Source organism: Leptodactylus fuscus, chromosome 8 (genome assembly GCF_031893055.1).
Source record: "Leptodactylus fuscus isolate aLepFus1 chromosome 8, aLepFus1.hap2, whole genome shotgun sequence".
NCBI lineage: Eukaryota > Metazoa > Chordata > Amphibia > Anura > Leptodactylidae > Leptodactylus > Leptodactylus fuscus.
In genome coordinates, this window is record NC_134272.1 from 47,879,609 (window position 1) to 47,899,646 (window position 20,038).

A 20,038-nucleotide genomic window follows, 5' to 3' on the forward strand; every position below is an offset into this window, starting at 1 on the left:
ATTCTATGGAGCATGTATAAAGATGCATCTATGTATATATGGACTACTTATATGGAGCATATATTGTGGAGCATATACATATATTGATACACTGCATATAGTATGGATCATGCATGGAGATGTGTATATGCAGTATATATATATATATTTATATGGACTACTTAAATGGAATATATATATATATATATATATATATATATATATATATATATATATTGATACACTGCATACTCTATAGATCACGTATGAAGCTGTATGTATACATTTATCACTGGGTGTATACATGCAGTATGTTTCCCGCCCTGAGCATCCAGGTATGGTGTCTCCTCATCCCCAGCACACACAGCAGCCAGCCTGTGGGGGTGTGTGATTTTTTGGTGCTGAGAAGCCCCTGTGTACATCCCCCAGCTCTCCTGACAGAGGAGGGGTCTCAGCCTCCGCCTGCCACATTGCATTGCAGCTCCCTCCTATTTGTGGTGACGTCTCCCTCCTTGCTGTGTGAGGATCAGCTGCTGGGCTCTGCTAGTGAGTGAAGATGGTGGTGGCGGTGGCATCATGCCCTCGCAGGCTGGCCAGGCGTTCCCGCTCGGCTATTGCAGCGGCTCTCACCGTCCTGCTCATCCAGACTCTCATCGTGTGGAATTTCAGCAGCCTGGATTCAGGAGACGATCAGCGAGGAGGAGGAGGAGGAGGAGGAGGCAGCAGCAGCAGCCGGGAGAAGAGGGACAGCGGCAGCCACAGAGATGAGCCCCGGCTCGGACCTGAGCAGCAGCAGCAGCAGCAGCGCCGCAGAGGAGCGGCAGGAGCACTGCACAACCAAGCTCTGGTAGGTGCAGAGGAATGCAGGGCTCATAGGGTTACACTGGGCACTAGTCACCACTGGCACCAGGTGATAGATAGGCAGTGGTCCTCTCTGGTGCCACCTGCATGGTGCATGCTGCCTAGCTGCTCAGTCTGAATGGATACCCAAGTGACTGGAAACTTTTCAGAGTGCTTTGTCTTTGGTGTAGGGGTATGTGCGCTTACACCAGCCATACCTGCTGCAGATTTTAGGTGGCAAATGCCATGGCGGTGATAAAAATGTGTTGGTTGTTTGGTAACAAAATGGTGGAGCTGGAGCAAAAATTTAGGATGTAGATAAACAGAAACCTTTTTGCATATTGGGTCTTATAGCAGTTCCTAAATCGGCATCATAGAGTGCAAATATATGAATGGCGTCCAGTATGGAATTTCGATGGTCATACTGGTACATGACATGTTGGCACTCATGACCGTCTCCTTACGTGCATGGAGAAGAATTCTGGGTTGTCTTCTTATAGCTGACCATAAGCGAGTCATCCTTATGTCTTAAGACACCAAATCCTCGAAATGATAGAGATACGCAATGCCCGGTGAGCCACTTATGAGAATTCACTAACATATTGACTTGAATTTCGTGGAAACTTGGTTCAATGTTGAATAATTCGAGATTGCAACGTCTATGGGCGGCGTGTTGAATGGCACAACAGGCAAAGCTGGCATCACTGCCACTTGACTGACTTTAAATAGTCTATTATGAAGGGATGCCTGGCCCCTGCCATAGCGGCTGTGTGCAGACGGTGGGCACTTCATGCAATCCTCATGTGTGGCCTCTGTTGTAGCATTTGTGTGATGTGTTGTGCTGGAAATGTCGGCGTCGGAGTGCGACTTCCTTGTGTGATGTGCTGCTCAGATGTTTGCTTGTTCTAGCATGAGAAAGTGACAGAATGACACAGATTGAGATGCAGCAGTGGGGGCTTCCTCAGCCATTTTTACATCTCTGTGAGATACCAGCGGTGACGGAGAAAGGGGGTTGTTCCACCCTATAGAACATAGGACAGAGCGGGGTTCCTACGTTATGTAATATAGCTTATTGGAAATGTGCTATCAAATCATCATGTTATCAAAGTCATATATAACATATAGGCTTCGAGGGATATATTTTATATATTGTATTCTTTATAGTCTGTGTATTATATATTTTATATTACACGTCTTTTATTATTGTATTTGGTGTTGAGACCCCATCTCCTATCCTGCCTCTCACAGCGAGCCCCTTCCTACCAGTCTTTGGTGTCCTTGACAGTTTATGTAGGAGGAGGCTTGTACCTGTTGACTTGTGGCCGTACGTGATGTAGCAGAGCTGAGTTTGTCAAGTGATGCACAAATGACATGTCCTTTTAAGTTACTTTTATTTTTTCCATAGAGCTGTAGGTAAACCTCATACATTATATGATATAGTTCCATAGAAGTGAATGAAAAATTCATCTCTAATACCTGAGCTTGGGAGATTAGTCCTAGTAAATCAGACTTCGATCTATTTTGGGATATGGGAGTGTTGACGCTGTTGGCTGACTATAACGCCCATCATACCTTAGCAGTTTCTACCTATAGTAGGTGATACTGGTGACAGCAGGGACTATGAGGTTAATGTCACTCCTGAGGAGGGGATTAAGAGCACCGATCCTTGCCTCTAATCTGTTACCCAAACCCCCACTTGGGCACTTGAGAAACATCTTGTGGCTTGTTAGAAGGAGCAGAAATTGAATGCAGATTTTAATAACAATGACACAATACATTGGTGGAGACTGGAGACGGAAATATTGAGAGCACTTTATATTATGTACAGTTTCTTCACTTTTATAATTGTCATCTGTTTTAAATTGTGAAATTTGGGATATTCTGAGGACAATAGCAGGAGCGCCCCTCTAAAATACAAAAAAGAACTGGTTATCCATTCTGGGGAAAGATGGGTGACAACCAGTATGGCTGCCACATAATTGGGAGAGCTAAATTGACACCCAGATTTCCCAATCTTTTCATAGACAAGCCTGCCTGTAATGCTGTAAATAATGCAGCTGGTATAACTTATAAGATATGTCATTCAGGAGTCTAGGAAAGCTGAGTGACCAATACTGTAATGGCAAACTTGCACAGCGATGAACAGCTATAAGGTTATATTTACAAGGGCATGTAGTGCGGTGAGTTAGTGGTGCAGTTTTCAGATATGTGGCTTGTACACGTGAAACATTAAAACAATATGGCATATTCATTAAAGGGGTTATGCCACGAAAAATAGGCATCCTCTGTCCATCAGGTAGAGGTTGACTTGCTTATTGGTCGGGGGCTGACCACTGATACTGAGAATGGGGTGCATTACCCCTATAGTGAATGCCGCTGCTGTGAAGGCTGCTGACCCCTTGGTGGATACTGAAGCACTTCCAATCCCATTTACTTCAATGGGGGCCCCGAAGTACAGCACTCGGCTATCTCTGATACTCCCATGAGAGAATGGGCATGGAGGTGTGTGGGCATCCACAACAGGGTCAGATGGCTTCACAGTAGGGGTAATACACCCCCTCATTCTCAGGATTGGTGGGGATCTGAGCAGATAGACCCCCAGTGATCAGCAATTTATCATTTATTACTTATAAATATTTTTCATGGCCTGTCCCCTTTAAGTGAGCAATGTGTGTAACAAGGTTATACTTGTACCAAAAACTGCCATTTTAGCCATCTTTTACGCCACTTTCTGAGCTACTAGGCATGGCATCTGTGGAAACTGGGCAGGATCTGCCAGGGAGGGATGGTGCCCTAACTGTTTGTCATATTTAGGATTACTAACGCCCGAAGCCTGGCATAGATCATAGTAGCCTTCAGACCTGGAATAGATTTCAGTTGGTGGCGCATAGATCACACTATGCATCACAATTATTAGGAAGCCTTTGCTTTGGAGAGAACATATAAGGGGCAGTATAAAACGCTGGCCTTGATGAATGTGCCCTTATGTGTTTTACCGGTATAAGCCACCCAGCCATAAGCAGCATCACAAAACCACAACAGTTTGCTAAAACAAGGCTCGAAATTTTGCTGTTCTTTTTTTTTTTTTTTTTTTTTTTTTTTTACCCTGCAGTGTACCGCCTATAGGTGTGAGTGTAATCTTACTATGGACTGGCTAAGAATAATTTTTAAGGCTGTGTTCACACTGGTTTTATAGCACAGCTGTGACAAATCCGTTATTGAACAAATACTAATTCTGGCAAACCTGTTTGACCTTTTAAGTGTTAATGGTGCAGGCTGTGGTATTCTTGCCCTAAAAGAGCAATATAGGGACTTGTACTAGTAATATTTTAATGCCCATGAAGTGCCCCCTTGTCCCATATAATCAAACAATCAATGGTCTGCCTCCTGTCGCTCTGAAACTACTATGAAACTACAGTTCCCAGCATGCCCTGACAGCCAATGGAGTTGTAGATTTGCAACAACTAGTAAGTTGCAGTTTGATGTCTGTCCATGAAAAAAGTGAACGGAACAGTTCCATGTGATACATTGTATTGTCATAGTGATATATTATGTAATGTATATGCCACCCAGTGACACCTCCCATAGCCAGTCAGTGTTACAGCATGTGCCACATCTCTAAGGACAAAACAGATTCTACTTAGCAGAATCCCAGTGTGATAGCGGTGTATCTGTATCAGACATCATCAGCTATCTGCCGGCCCGCACAACTCCTGCTCGCCATTGTTTTCTTCCTCTACTCTGAGTAGCCAAAAAAACATTTCAACCATCAAAACAGTAGAGTGTGTCTGTAGCCGCTGCCGTCTATACCATTAACCACTGGGCACTTTTCTAAGAGTGCAATTTTCCAATAGCATCTGACAGATGTTGTCTTGTGAGTGGATTTGTATTACAGTTATTCTGTTTCCTTTGAGAGGATTTAAGATTGCCATATTACTACTGAAACTGGTAGCCGGGACCCTGATTTCTCGGTCTAACAACTGTTTGTGGAGCCTTTATGTTCCATCTTACAATAATGGGGATTCGTTGTGTGCTGAGCATTGCAGACTCTACTATTCAATGTCTCTGAATAACTCAATTTTTTTTTCAAAATTTTCAGTTTTTAGACATAGAAAAATGTTGACACAATTTATTGATTTTCTTTTTTGTAGTATAAGTCCTTTCAAACATATTAGGCTATCTATCTATCTATCTATCTATCTATCTATCTATCTATCTATCTATCTTATCTATCTATCATCTATCTAGCTATATCTATCTATCTTATCATATCTATCTATCTCTATCTTATCTTATCTTATCTTATCTATCTATATCTATCCATCTATCTTTATCTATCTTATCTATCTATAGCTATATATCTATATATATATCTATATCTATCTTATCTATCTATTATCTATCTATCTGTCTGTCTGTCTTATCTATCAATCTATCTATATATCTACCTATATCTTATCTATCTATCTATCTATCCATCCATCCATCCGACTATCTTATATCTAATTATCTATCTATCTATCTATCTATCTATCTATCTATCTATCTATCTTATCCTATCTATCTGTATCTATCGTATCTTATCTATCTATCTATAGCTATCTCTATCTATCTATCTATCTATCTATCTATCTATCTATATCTATCTTATCTATCTGTCTGTCTGTCTGTCTTATCTATCTATCTATCTATCTATCTATCTATCTATCTATCTATCTATCTATATCTTATCTATCCATCCATCCATCCATCCGACTATCTTATATCTAATTATCTATCTATCTTATCTATCTTATATCTCCATCCGACTATCTTATATCTGATTATCTATCTCATATCTATCTATCCATCCGAATATCTTATATCTAATTATCTATCTATCTATCTATCTATCTATCTATCTATCTATCCATCCAGCCATCCATCCATCCATCCGACTATCTTATATCTAATTATCTATCTCATATCTGTCTATCTAACCATGCGACCATCTCATATCTGTTTATCTATCTCATATGTATATATCTAATATTTCGTTATCTCCCTATCTGTCTTATCTAACATATCGATCTGCAGTATCTTTCTGCCTATCTCATATTTATTGCACTATCTATCCCTCTATGTAACTGATTTATCCATCTGAAGTATCTGTCTCATATCTATCTATCTATCTATCTATCTATCTATCTATCTATCTACGGTATTCATTCATCATCTCATATGTGTATATATCTATCTAATTATCAATCTGTCTAAGTAATATATCTGTCTATTCTTTCTCTTTCTTTCTTTCTTTCTTTCTTTCTTTCTTTCTTTCTTTCTTTCTTTCTTTCTTTCTTTCTTTCTTTCTTTCTTTCTTTCTTTCTTTCTTTCCTGTATCCCTGTTTCTTATCTATTCATCTGTCATCTGTCTACAGTATGCCTCTTTGTCTCCTATGTTCCCATCTATCTGTCTATCTATCTGGTGTATCTACAGTATTTTCTGTCTATTTACCTATCAGCTATCTATCTACAGTATCTCTCTCTTTATCTCATATCAGTCTATCTATCAAGCTATCTATAAGGATATCTCTCTCTCATATCTATCTAATATAAAATGTATTTGGAATTTTAGGTTTTTAAGAAATATTTAGTGTAAAAATAATAATTAGAATAATTATCAATGAAAGTTATAATAGTTATTCATTGGTATTACTTTGTCATTAAAGGGGTCCTACCAGTGGGATCTGCCCTTACAAAAAAAAGGGGGTGCCAAAAAAGTCTATTTTATTGTTGTTTATTTATATAGCACCATTAATTCCATGGTGCTTTACATTTGGGGGTTACATACAGTACAAAATATATAAACAGATGTAATACTAACAATGACTAGCTGGCACAGTGGGATAGAGGGCCCTGCCCATGAGGGCTTACAATGTATGAGGGAACAGGGATAGAGACAGGCGGTGAGGGGGGAGAGACAGAAGGAATAAGCCTTAAATTCTTTATGTGTATATCACACGGTCAATAAGACCGCTGCTAAATCCGGCCATATGCATAAGATTAGAATTGACAGAACCTGCCAAACATGTGTAAGCATTGATCATGCTAGATTTCAACATGTCAGCTCCTCTGTCTCTGTGAGGTGTAAGCTGCTGTCAGGAGGTTTGTGGTGACTGACCTCTGTCTAATGTGTAGCTCAGGCCCTATTTACATCTATGTTCAGGTTTCCATTTGGGGAGTCACTTGGGGACTCCCCAAACAGAAACCTATACACATTAAAAAGCGGCTACCTGGGAAACCCGTGGACCCCATAGACTATAATGGAAATTATAGTTTATGGAGTCCGCGGGTTTCCTGAAGTTAACCGGTTTTTAATACGTATAGGTTTCCATTCAGGGGGGTTCCCAAGTGGACTCCCCAAATGGAAACCCAAATGCAGATGTGAATTGGGCCTCAGGCAACATTCACATCTGCATAGGAGACTCTGTTTGGAAACTCGGACGCAGTTTGCATCACAAAATCGACATACAAAGAATTTTTACAAGTCCGCCGTTTTTGCCTGGCAGTTTTAATTTTACTTATAATCTATAATTTACTTATACTTATAATCCCCATTAAATAATAGATCTGGAACATAATTTCTTAGAACTTTGTATTGTTCGGTACCTCTGTTATACATCCTGGAAATATAGGAATAAATTGACACCTGGGTGTTACCATTCCCCTTGTCAATGCGGAGTGCACCTACACAGTCTGTAAGTGTCCAGTCAGTGTCAGATCCTGTTTTGCAGTATTATCAGTGTAATAGACATTCTAGGCATTAGAAATGGCATAAAATAGCTTAGAATGATCCACTTACTCTCGGTGGTCCTTGCTGGCCTTGGTTTACTAGGCTGCTTCATGTACATCAGGGTAACCATTCATTGTCAGGTGGTCAGTGAGGGGCTGCCATGGTCACGTGCTGGGACCAAATTGCTTCACCCATGGAAATAAAGACTGGTGGGGGGGAGCACATAATAGTCAGAGGATATTAACAGGGCGTATATTTGATACTCATATCCAGCTTACTTGCAATTTTCTAAAGCCTGGAAAATCCCTTGAAGCCAACACTACCATTTAAATATCATACATTATTTAAACAGAAGTGTGAATGGAGCCTTATAAATTCCATATACTGTAAGTTTCCATGAGTTTCTCCCAGTCAGACAAGGCATCTACTATTCATTCCTGCCATGATTCACGCATAGAGTCATCCTAAGAACACGGCTCCTGTGTTTCAGTATTTGGCACCTTCCATGTATCCCTTTGAAAGGATAACTACAACTTTATTATGTGGGATTTATCAAAACTGGTTCACTGGAAAAGTGGAGAAGTTGCTGATAGCATCTAGTTAGATTTTATGTCTGTTTTCAGAGCCCCATATGAAAATCAGGGCAGGAATCTGATTAGATTGCTATGGGAGGTATGAGAATCTGATTAGGTTGCTGTGGGCGATATGAGGATCTGATCAGGTTGTTAAAGGCGATATGAGCTGATCTTATTGATCAGTTTAAGCAATTGTAGCAGAGTTAACCTGAACTTCTACATCTGTATTGGGGAGAACAGATTCAGTATTAGTAATTCATTCATTTCACCTTTTCTCATTATAGGCTTAGGAGTCCAGTGGGCGGTCCTACATGATTCTACAGGGAGGTCTGTGAGTCACTGAGTAGGACCGCCCACTGAAATGAGCATCAATGAAATTAAATTTTTCACCCAAATTTGCATACCAGTCTGCTCCTCCTACTCTGACCTGCTGCTGTACATGTGACGGGTTCCCTTTAAGCGACAGGCACCTAGTTACTTCTAAATATCTGCTAATAGGGTTGCGCTCGCCTTCATTTATTATGGGCTGTCTGACGTTTTTCTTGCTCTCTTAAGAATGAATCTGTTTAACAGTTGTATTATTTCAATATCAGATGTGACGATTCCCGGCAATTAGTGAAGAATAATCAAGTGTTTGTTGTGATTGTAGAAGACAGCGATTGTATATTCCGACAAAACACAAATGGAATGTATGCAGCGGAACGATAGGAAAGCACCGAATTCAGGCTGTCATGATCCATTCCAAGGGACAATGAATTATAGCACGTATATGCAATAGCTTATCTGCCAACAGCACTGCCCAACGGACATGGTATATGCAAATTTAGGCTAAAAGGGCTGGTGCCGGCCACTTGGGGAGCATAACTACTTATAAAAGCAATTTGGGATTCAAAAGTTGCATGTGATCCAGTGCTTGTATTTTGGGGGAAGCATGTACAAATACTACCATATGAGTGGAACTACTTATGCTTAAAGGGGTTTTCCAGGCATATCAATTAGAATAGGTCATCAATTGAAGATCGAGGGGGGTCCAACTTCCAGGACCCCCTCTGATTAGCTGTTTGAAGAGACTGTAGTGTTTGGATGATTGCTGGAGACTCTTCACAGAAAATCAAGCACAGCGCCATACATTGTATAATGGCTATGCTTGGTATTGCAGCTCATCTCCATTCATCTGAGATTCACCTGGGACTGAGCTGCGAACATACCATGTGAGCGATGAACGTGACGTTATATAGCATGGACTACCACTTGTCTTTCAGCCATCTTATTAGCGGAGTTCCTGGTTTTGAACCCCCTGATCTACAGCTGACGTATCCTAATCAGCCTGGAAAACCCTTTTAGGCTTAGGGCCCACATGGCAGGAAAAAATGTGGCGGCAATGCTTCGCGGTTCTTCCCGCAGCGCTTTAGACAAACCGTTCGCAGAGGTTTCCTTATAGGGATTCTACCACTAAACCAAGATTTTTTTCTAATTACCACGTCGGACTAGTCTTAAGAAAGGCTATTCGCCTCTTACCTTTAGACATGGTCTCCGTGGCACTGTTCTTAGAAATACCGGTTTTAACCAGTATGCAAATGAGTTCTCCGCAGCAATGAGGGCGGGCACCAGTGCTCAAACGGCGATGGGGGCGTCCCCATTGCTGCCCGAGAGCTCACTCCAGCGTCGCCTCCATCTTCAGCTGCAACCCCGTCTCTTCTGTCTTCTTCTGCCGGTCCAACTTCCGACGCCTGCGCAATATGCTCCTGTATTGAATTGCAAGAGCCGCCTTCCAAAAATGACTGCCGGCCGGCGGCCATTTTTGGGATTCCGCTTTTGCTCTTGTAGTTCAATACAGGAGCGTACTGTGCAGGCGGAAAACAGAAGAGGCGGGGTTGCACCTGAAGAAGGAGGCGTTGCTGGAGTGAGCTCTTGGGCAGAAGTGGGGTCGCCCCCATCGCCGTTTGAGCGCTGGAGCCCGCCTTCATTGCTGCAGAGAACTCATTTGCATACCGGTTAAAAATGGTATTTCTAAGGAACGGCACCGCGGAATCCACGTCTAAAGGTAAGAGGCGAATAGGCTTTATTAAGGCTATTCCGACAAGGTAATTAGAAAAAAATCTTGGTTTAGTGGTAGAATCCCTTTATGTAAGTACAATTTAGTCTCTGTTACATGTGTTAATAGATTCAGAATTGTCATTATTTACATTGTTGTGGTTCTATGATGGAGCAGTAGTAAGGAAATAAGGCAGATGTGAACAGAGCCTTAACTACCAATTAATAAAAAGTTTTGCAACTTAATAAGACGCTCCATGATTTGTCGTTTTTGAGATCTTTGCTTACTGTCAGTCAAGGGTAACATTCTAGTTTACAGTCAAAAGCAGTCAAGACCCAATGCTGCTTACAGAGCTGCTTTTGTTACAATGTATAGGCAGATACAACACGTTTCCTATTAGGTTCTGTTCCCATAGCTTATGTCTTTAAAACCCATCCCTTGTGTTGGATTTCCAAGTTAATTTTAGTTGAATGCAAAGGACTAGGTTAACCATTTAGTTTATTTCTGTAAAGCCTTCAGCGGATGTCTTGAGGTTTATTGCTATTCTTAAAGAAGAGCCTTGGAAGTGGCGCACATAGACCAGATTCTTGGGATACAAACAGCTCAGGATTCTGCTTAATGTCATATACTGAGTTATAGCGAAACATGGGTGTAAATAACTGCTGTATATTATTCTTTACACTATGGTGGTATTTTGAGCTTGTCTACAGGCTGTTATGAGAAGTGTGAAAATCTTCACGCTTGTCTCCGTACGATTCTCCTACATTCTGTAAAGTGTTTATGCAGGAAAAAAAAGTAAAAAGCATTTCTAAATATGTAAGATTTATATCTATGGGGAAGGGTAGACGTAGGGTAGAGTCAGAGATAATCTGCTATAGATGTGTAGAAAACAGTGCCCCCTATTGAATAAATATTTTGTAAAATGTTAAGTCATTCACCTTATTGTGTATTATGGATTGCACTTTTTTTTTATTTACCAAAAATATCCCTTCCCGATCCTAGTGTCAACTTATAGCTTTCATGTTGTCTACAGTTGTACGACTACCTTGACCTTTACTTGGCAATTGTTCTTTCCAGGCTTGTTAGTGGCATACTGTAAAAACTGTCTGTAAAAAGCTTTTTAACCTGTAAGTTGCCATAACACACTAGACCATCATTTCCAGTGAAGGATATTTCCATTGTACCATCAGTGACTATGGTTAAATAATCCACATTATCACAATAATTCTATAGACCGCATGGTATTGCCCATCTTTACAAAACCAGTCATCTTTCCTGACCTGTCTCTCATAGTAAATACTTGTATTACCCATAATAATCATCTTCCACAGTTTCTCAGTTGTTCCTCCTGGAAATGTGTAAAGGGAGTGTGCCACCAACACAATCACTTCTAAATCACTTACATGGTGTTGTAGCGGCTGTCAGTGTCATAGTGAACCTACCCGGCTTGTGACAAAGTATATTCTTGGTGCCAAGATAATAAACCTTTAATTCATGTGCGTCTGGGATGGGGCAGAGTAAAAGTTGATTCTTTTTGGCAGGAGGATTACAATTTAAAGCAAAATAAAGGTACAATCAATAGACTAGTAACCACCCATACAACAGCATACAAGTAATTTGGTGGTGCTAGAGTCCCTTTAATTCCAGCATATTGGATTTTTTCCTCTAGCCCCCGCTGTTCTAGAGCAATCATTGCTGTTAATTTTAACACAGTTGTGCTCTCTGCTGCCAGGGGGGCGGTTCCTGTCTTTCTGCTCCAGCCTAGGACCACCCACTTGACAATAGAGAGCATAATTCTACTGAAACTATCAGAAGTGATTGCTCAGGAGTGGTGAGAACTGGAGAAAAAATCCCAACTGCACCAAATTCAGTGGAACAGAACCTATTAAAGAACACGTTGGAGTTGGTGGAGGTGGTGAAAGGTTACCTTTAAATAACCCAGATCTGTTTTCCATAAACCTTGTGGGTAAGTTCACACGGGGTTTTTGGTCTGGAACCTGAGGCGAAGGCCGCCTTAGGTTCCGGACCAAAAAACGGCATCCAGTTGTACACTGGCATCCAGTCGTACACTCCGCTCTGGATTAGGCCCAATGAACGGGCCTAGTCGGGAGGAGAGAGTGTCTTCAGGCCGAATCGTGAGGTGAATCGACCTGAAGAATGAGCATGTCGCTCAAAAAGAACTGACCGGCTCCCATTGATTTCAATAGGAGCCGTCTTTTTGGTCAGGATTGTGAGGTGGATACAGCCTCAAAATCCTGACCAAAAAAACGCGTCTGAACTTACCCTTAGGATTTGATCCTACTTACTCACTGATGACCAATTTCATAATATAAAGGGACACGTCTTTCTCACACTTTAAAGTTAATGCAGTCGTCAAATACAACATTTCTAGGGGGAGCAACAGAGGGACTTCGCAACGCAGGGCTCTAAGAAAAGATTCTCCAGAATTGACAGATTTTAAAATAAAAGTTGTCATTTTTAACAATTTGAAATGACATTTTTATTTATTCATCAACACTGTTCTTGGTTTGGATTTCTATCTGTAAGAAAAAAAAGACAATTTACTAGTGAATTCATGTTAAAATAAGCATTAATGGAACACTTTCTCACATGTTGGAAAAATAGAAAAGAAGGTGTGAAATGAGCGCTTTGGATAATCGGTTTGACAGCCATTTTGCACCATCTTGTTTGAATGCATTGTCTTATGCAGCCTCGGGGTGGGAGTCAATGAGGTGAATGCAAAAGTGAGATGTGAATGCTAATGTGAAGACGCACACCTATCTATAGCATATAGAGAGAGACCCCATCTGTTGCCGTCTGCATGGGAAATATATGGGGACGGGGAAGACAGCTTCTTATTAATGTCATATGTCATGAAGTACCATAGGGTTTTTAGCATCCGCCGTTAAAAGTCATTGCACAAATGCCAACGCATTTGTTAATATGTCTGCTCATTGAGATGTAACTCTTGCCTGGTGGTATTAAATAAGGTTTTTATGCAAACTACTTCTGTCTTCTTAGTGCTTATGAAAACATGGATTGCAGCAGCCAGATATTTTCGATGCTCGTTCTAATTAGGAGTCACTAATTGGTTTTGTATTAACGAAACGTCTCCGGGATCGCATTTGTCAAATACTAGATCTTTACGAACGAAAGGAAAATATTGGTTTCCTTTTTTAAGCGTATTTTGCAATTATGGAATTGGAGAAGCAAGACTTCAATAACTCTCACTACCCAAGCAATTTCCAAATTGTCTTTTCAGCAACCGATAATTAATGTATGCTCCAAAATGCTAAGTGCGACTTTACACTGCACCAGAAATCTTCATTGCTTTATTCTACAAGTCGGGATGAAATAACTTTTTTGCTTTCTTTCTTATTTATTTTGTGTAAATTAGCTAAATTTCTAATGTTTTCTGCCAAAGACTGCTGACATGCAAAAAATGTTTACTATGTATATAGATTGCTGAGGAAGTCATAATAAGGACATAATCACTTCAGCGTTACTCTTCCTGGTTATTTTTTGCAATTTTTTTTTCTTTTGTGGATGCATGAGATCAAAAATTTAGGCCTTTGTTCAGACTATCTCAATGGATAACCATGACCATCTCGCCGTGAGACTGGCAAATCTTGACTCACCTTATTGACTTTTGTAGAGTCCATTGCAAGGTGGTCTATCCTGCATGAGCCATTCACCAGCCAGCATCTGTGTATGAACAAGTATGAAGTATATTAGGGTTTAAGAATGGCTACTGTTAAAGGGATTCTATCATTAAAATCACTTTTTTTTTAATCACACATAGGAATAGCCTTAAGAAAAGCTATTCTCCTCCTACCTTTAGATGTCTTCAGTAGAAATCCCGGTTTTTGTCTGTATGCAAATGAGTGCAAATTTCTTTCACAGCACTGGGTGCGGGCCCTAGCACTTGAACAGTACTGGGGGCATCCCCAATGCTGTGAAAGAAATCTTTGGCGACGACTCTATCTTCTTCTGGAACGCCCTCTCCCTGTGTCTTCTAACATCGTGGGTTTTAATCCTCTAAGCCTCAGGCAGAGCAGACTGTGCATGTCCGCGGCCACAAGAAAAATGGCGGCTTACACAGTAAGGTGTGTAAGCGGCCATTTTCTTGTGGCCTGTGGGCATGAGCAGTTGGCTCTGCCCCAAGCCCGTTGACAGAGCTGACTGTGCATGCGCAGAAGTTTGAACCCAGCTCCGGAAGAAGACGCGCAGAGAGGCCGTTCCTGAATAAGATGGAGGCGGTGCTGGAGAGTTCTCTCGCAGCATTGGTGAAGCCCCCAATGCTTTTTGAGCGCTGAGGACCACCCCCAGTGCTGTGAGAGAACTCATTTGCATACAGACGAAAATCGGGATTTCTACCAAATGGCGGCACGGAGAAGACATCTAAATAAAGGTAGGAGAGTAATAGCCTTTCTTAAGTCTATTCCTACATGTGATCGAGAAGAAATGTGATTTGAATGATAGAATCCCTTTAAAAGAAGACATCAGTTTCTAAAGAATAATGGATTAGGTTAGGGGTTGTTAAAAAAAGGATTAATAGAAAATAGAGCATTCTAGAAAACTGGTGCAGCCCAAGAAAAGTCTTGAATACGGGTTTGTGATGTTTGGATTATGGAGGAGCTTTGTCTTAGATTTTTGTCAAAACGGAAGGGCACAGTCAGAGTGGTAGACCAAGATGTGGGAGGATATATGGGGGGGGGAGGCTGCAGCACAGTGGGGAGTTTTTTGTTTGGGATGTTTAATCGTGTGTGATTGGCACTGGTTACTATAGGGGGACTCCAGTAAAGGAATGCTTGGCCCACAAAATGGCCTCCTTACTATTGTTCCATAATAAAGACCTGTATGCATATCTATACATGCCACTCCAGAATAGTAATGGCATCTTGCTCTCTCATCCTAAGCTGTATAAGTAACCCCGTCACATATCGGCACAGTAACAAGTCAGGTTGCGCTTATTTCAACAGGGACCAGTCTTTCTCAAAACGGATCCTAATTAATTGAGAGCATTATGGCGTGGACAATTTGCTTTGTATTTTCTGTGAGAGCTTATTGCAGATGTTCTGTTTTTGAGATGAATACCTATTCATTTGCTTGTTTCAGCCTGAGAGCCAGCTGTTCCAGAAAAGGCATATACAAATCCCATTTACTTGTCATGAAATATTGCAGATGGCAGCGTTTACAGTGTAAAATACCCTCATTACCTGCCATTTGTTTAATTTATACTGGGAATTATTTCTTCTACTGCTTCTTCTTATGAACAAAAGGCATTTCCAATTGAATGAGGCTAAATATAAGATAAAAACGCAAGTCCTGTGAATGCCGCCGTATGTGTGAGTGGTGGGTTTACATGATCTGTGATCATTTATATGACAGTAATATATCAGAGGTACTGTTAATCTGACCATAGACTTTAGATAGCTGTCATCAGAATGCTTGCTTACCTGACAGCTATTCCTTCTGATCCGACAATACACATGCATATTATAAACAAACAAAGTCCAGCTCACCCCTTGTTATACGAATCCTACTCCTGGGCTGCTCGGATGTGGACGGACTCGATTCCACCAATTCTTGAGTAAACAAAAAAAAAAATTCACGATTCCAGCGTCTCCAGATTTTCTATAAAAATTAACTTTTATTCGTCCATTTAAAAAAGCTTCATAGCATATCGTGGGTTGCAAATATACACGTACAGAATGCTTTTGCTACGCGTTTCGGAACACTAGCCTGGTTCCTTCATCATGGCATGCCATGATGAAGGAACCAGGCTAGTGTTCCGAAACGCGTAGCAAAAGCATTCTGTACGTGTATATTTGCAACCCACGATATGCTATGAAGCTTTTTTAAATGGACGAATAAAAGTTAATTTTTATAGAAAATCTGGAGACGCTGGAATCGTGAATTTTTTTTTTGAATACACATGCATACTTGGCTTGGAGGGAATATTAAGAACATTGCCATTCACATAAGATGATCGGCCAGTCCTACCGATATTGCCGGGTTCAGCCAATATTAAAATAATGTGTATGACTGGTTGAAGAGCCACTGTTATATTGATCTATTATGTGTACTGACTTATTACTGTGTTATGGCAACTATAGTAAAGCCAGCCCCCATAGTACAGGTAACTTACCTGGGAAAAATGCAGAAGAGCGAGGAAGTTGAGTGACCTGTTAGGCCAGGTTCTGGTTCTGATTATGTGGCCTGTGGTCGGAACCAGCCCGGAACCCCCAGATCCTGGCACTTATGAATGAGGTTAGCTTCACATCTCCGTTCGGATTTACGTTTGGGGAGTTTGCTTGGGGACTCCCTCTACGTAAACCTAATCCGCATAAAAAAGCGGTTACCTTAGTAAAGCCGCGGACCCAATAGAATGTAATAGGGTCCATGTGGTTTCCACTCGAGTTCCGCGCAAAAAATGTGGAGAGAAAAGTGCTGCTTGCAAGAAAGGGGAATGGAATCCCTGAACGCAGATATGAACTGAGCTTAACATAAACCTTCCTGGACAACCCCTTTAAATGGGATAATAGCGAACCTACGCTATTAGGGTAAGTTCAAACGGGTTTTTTTGGTCCGGAACCTGAAGCGGCCTCAGGTTCCGGACAAAAAAACAGTTAGCCACGACTGAATGCCGGTGCACTGCATCGCTATCCAGTCGTGCACTCCGCTCCGGATTAGGCCCAATGAATGGGCCTATAATCGGGAGGAGGGAGTGTCTTCAGGCCAAATCGCGAGGCGAATCGGCCTGAAGAATGAGCATCTTGCTTCTTTTTCCAGGAGCCGGTTTGTTGATTTCAATGGGAGTTGTCTTTTTGGTCAGGATTTTGAGGCTGTATCTGCCTAAAAAAAAAACCCTTGTGAACTTACCCTTATACTACGGAGTTTGTCTCATACAAAAATGGACCCCAGCCTCATTAAGAGAGAAAACCTACGGATACAGGCCAAACACATTTGGGTGAGGATAAGCAGAGGAACGGCTCCCACAGAGAATCCTCCATCCATTCTGATTCTGTTTGTTTCCATGTGAGCAGTACTAAAAATGCCTGTTTTACAAATTAAGAAATCGGAAGATAATTGCAGAAATGTTTACTATTTGGGAGCGGGATGCGAGTTCCTGCTGCAGGCAGTCGCTAATTGAAATGCAAAACAATTACTTACTGCTTAAAATGTCTAATCCACATCGAATATCAGCCCCTGGGCTCGAGTCATGTAATGCTTGGATGCTCCATTCAGATTTCATACATATCTGACTGCCCTTTCCCCAAATACCAGGCTGCTTTGTATTCAGTGACGTCACTTGTTGCTAAAAGAATATTTTCCTGTTGGTTTTTTTGTGCATATTCCACATTTCCTTGAGGTTCTCGCTGCACTAAATAAGAAATATGCAGCACTTTATGGTCGGCTCATTGTTGGTTTCAGTACCGTAGACAATAACAGGCAATTTCTTGAGGTTTTCTGTCATTTTTTTCTCACCGATAGGAATTTTTAAATTCTAGTGGTGAGAGTCAAGCCCGATTCACATCTGCGCATGGATTTTCGTTCGGGGAGTCCTCTTGGGGACCCCCCTGAATGTAAATCTAATCCGCATAAAAAAGCCGTTCCCAGCTTTTAGAAGAAATACTGCAGCAAAATTCTGCTTTATGTTAATTATAATGTACAGTATAAATTATTATTTATATGAAGTCTGATGTAAAACCACAGAATACACATTCGATTGGCACAAGACATTGCGGTTGTGCAAACTCCACTCTGCTAGGTCTGTGTGTCGACCTGACACTATATCTGTCTTCTTTCTTCTTCTTTTCACTTCCTGGTCGTTGCTGAACACCTAGTATGTAAAAATAGGAAGAAAGTAGAAAGTCTGCGGGAAACGAAATCATTTCCATAATAAAGAGTACATTCGTGTTTGGGGAACCCATGACAACGTACGAGGGAATTGCTTAAAAAGGACTTGGCAGCTCTCCTGATGTGCTGGTTTTAGTATGTAATTGTATTTCTTCATTAAGTAACAATTCTGGATAATCATTTCTTACAATTCTGCATTGTGCCATTCCTCTATAAGTCTTCTTGGAATTGTATGAACAGTTGACACCTAGATGTCACTAGTTGGATTGTGTCCAGCATATTCCTATATTGTTCTGATAGTGACAATCTGAGTTACAAGAGGAATGGTAACCCCAAATTGTCAATTTATTCATACATTTCTAGGAGGAATAACAGAGGAACAACAGAATGCAGAGTTATCCAGGCATGTCAGGAATACCGACAGGCCTTCCTTAAGTAACAATTCCCCAATATAGACTAGGGCTACACAGTGACTTTTATTGCGCAGCATGATTGCAGCGTTGTATCTAATGTTACTCAGTGTGGTTGTGTTATAGCACAGAATATAACAAAGCCCTGAAATAACTATTGCCAAATATCCAAACCTACTGGATTTTTGCTGCCAGTGGCATGTGAGTTTGCCATGGCTTTTTCTTCTGAGTTCCATAGGACTACAGTGAACGCCTGAGTTGTAGCTCAGTGAATAAGACCATGACCTCCAACATTTCAGAAACAAGTCACACGGGTAGACTGACATCTTATGGTCTACCACCTGTAGCCTTCCCATGGATTTTCCTAATACTAACAGTGAACTTGATGCTCCTTTGGGAATTGCTCCCCAAATCTCCTGCTCATATTTATGCTGCAGAGAGCACACAGCAGCTGGAGGAGACCTGTGTCCCTGTATTGGAGCATATGCATGTGAATAGATGAGAGCAGAGCGTGGCGGCACACAACACCCCTGCAAACCTGTTTCAATTTAGTAAATTGCTACAGTTATCATATTTTTTTTTATTTTTTTCTCCATTTAGCTGAGTGCTCTAGTGGCAGAAAAACCCAGAGGGAATATTCATTGTACAGGCGTTGGAGGGAGGATGGAGATATCCTTCGCTGATACGACAATTGGCCTCTTTTTGAAGTGTCAGAGCAATTGTATAATTAGCATTCATCAGACACATACGTTCTTATGGATACTGTCTGTTTGATGTTCTATATTTGGAACGTGTGCTGCCGGAAAACAGGGATAACTGGTCTTTCATGTCTGCTTGGGATTAGTTAAACTACTTACTAATGCTGTTTTAGGATTTGCCTACACAGACTTGATATCTTTCTTATGTGGTGGATATGCTTTTTAAGGATATGCTCGACACCTTCATCAGTGACCCCACTTATCTCCCGTAGCCTCTTGGCTTGTCCTCGAGACCTATTCTCCTTCATCTGTATAGTTAAGTGGGAATAAGCACAAGTCTGGTGCAGGTCTTTGTGTTAGAGGGATGCGCATACTTGGCTGAGAATCCGCCTGTTACTGAGAGAGAATCATTCTGATATATATATGCTGACTAATAAACAGCAGGCACGTATGGCCCACACTCATGTGTCAGACAGGGCGGTGTGTGGGGGAGACGCTTGTAATTTATGTATGTAATTCCTGGTTTGTATGAGACCATACCAGATTGTTGGTCCCAGGACTGATCATAGGGGGAAGGGATAGGTGTACCCCAGCCATTCAGCTCTTTTACATCTTGCCATCTGTTACAATTTCAGTTCCTAGAAAACCCATTTAAAGTCGGACACCACGTTGCGTAAATGGTGCGTTTTACAGTACCTGTAAGGGTGTGTTCACATGACGGAAAATAAAGAGGAATTCCCTTCATTTTCCGCTGCCGGCATTTTCACCGCGGTGGAGCCGTAATAGGATGGCGAAGCATTGCATCAGCATTCTATCGCGGCATCCTGCTCCTGATTAGGCTCGGATGAATGGGCCTAATAGGAGGG

At 41.3% G+C, this 20,038-nt stretch overlaps 1 protein-coding gene across 1 annotated transcript in view; it reads left to right on the forward strand.

Moving 5' to 3' along the window:
- The first annotated feature begins 502 nt into the window (after positions 1–502).
- XYLT1 (xylosyltransferase 1) overlaps positions 503–20,038 on the forward strand; it is a 221,702-nt gene continuing 202,166 nt past the window's right edge. The window contains exon 1 of the mRNA XM_075285507.1: positions 503–826. Within this exon, the coding sequence (XP_075141608.1) occupies positions 536–826 (291 nt within the window). The 5' untranslated portion in view covers positions 503–535. The remainder of the gene's footprint in view (positions 827–20,038) is intronic.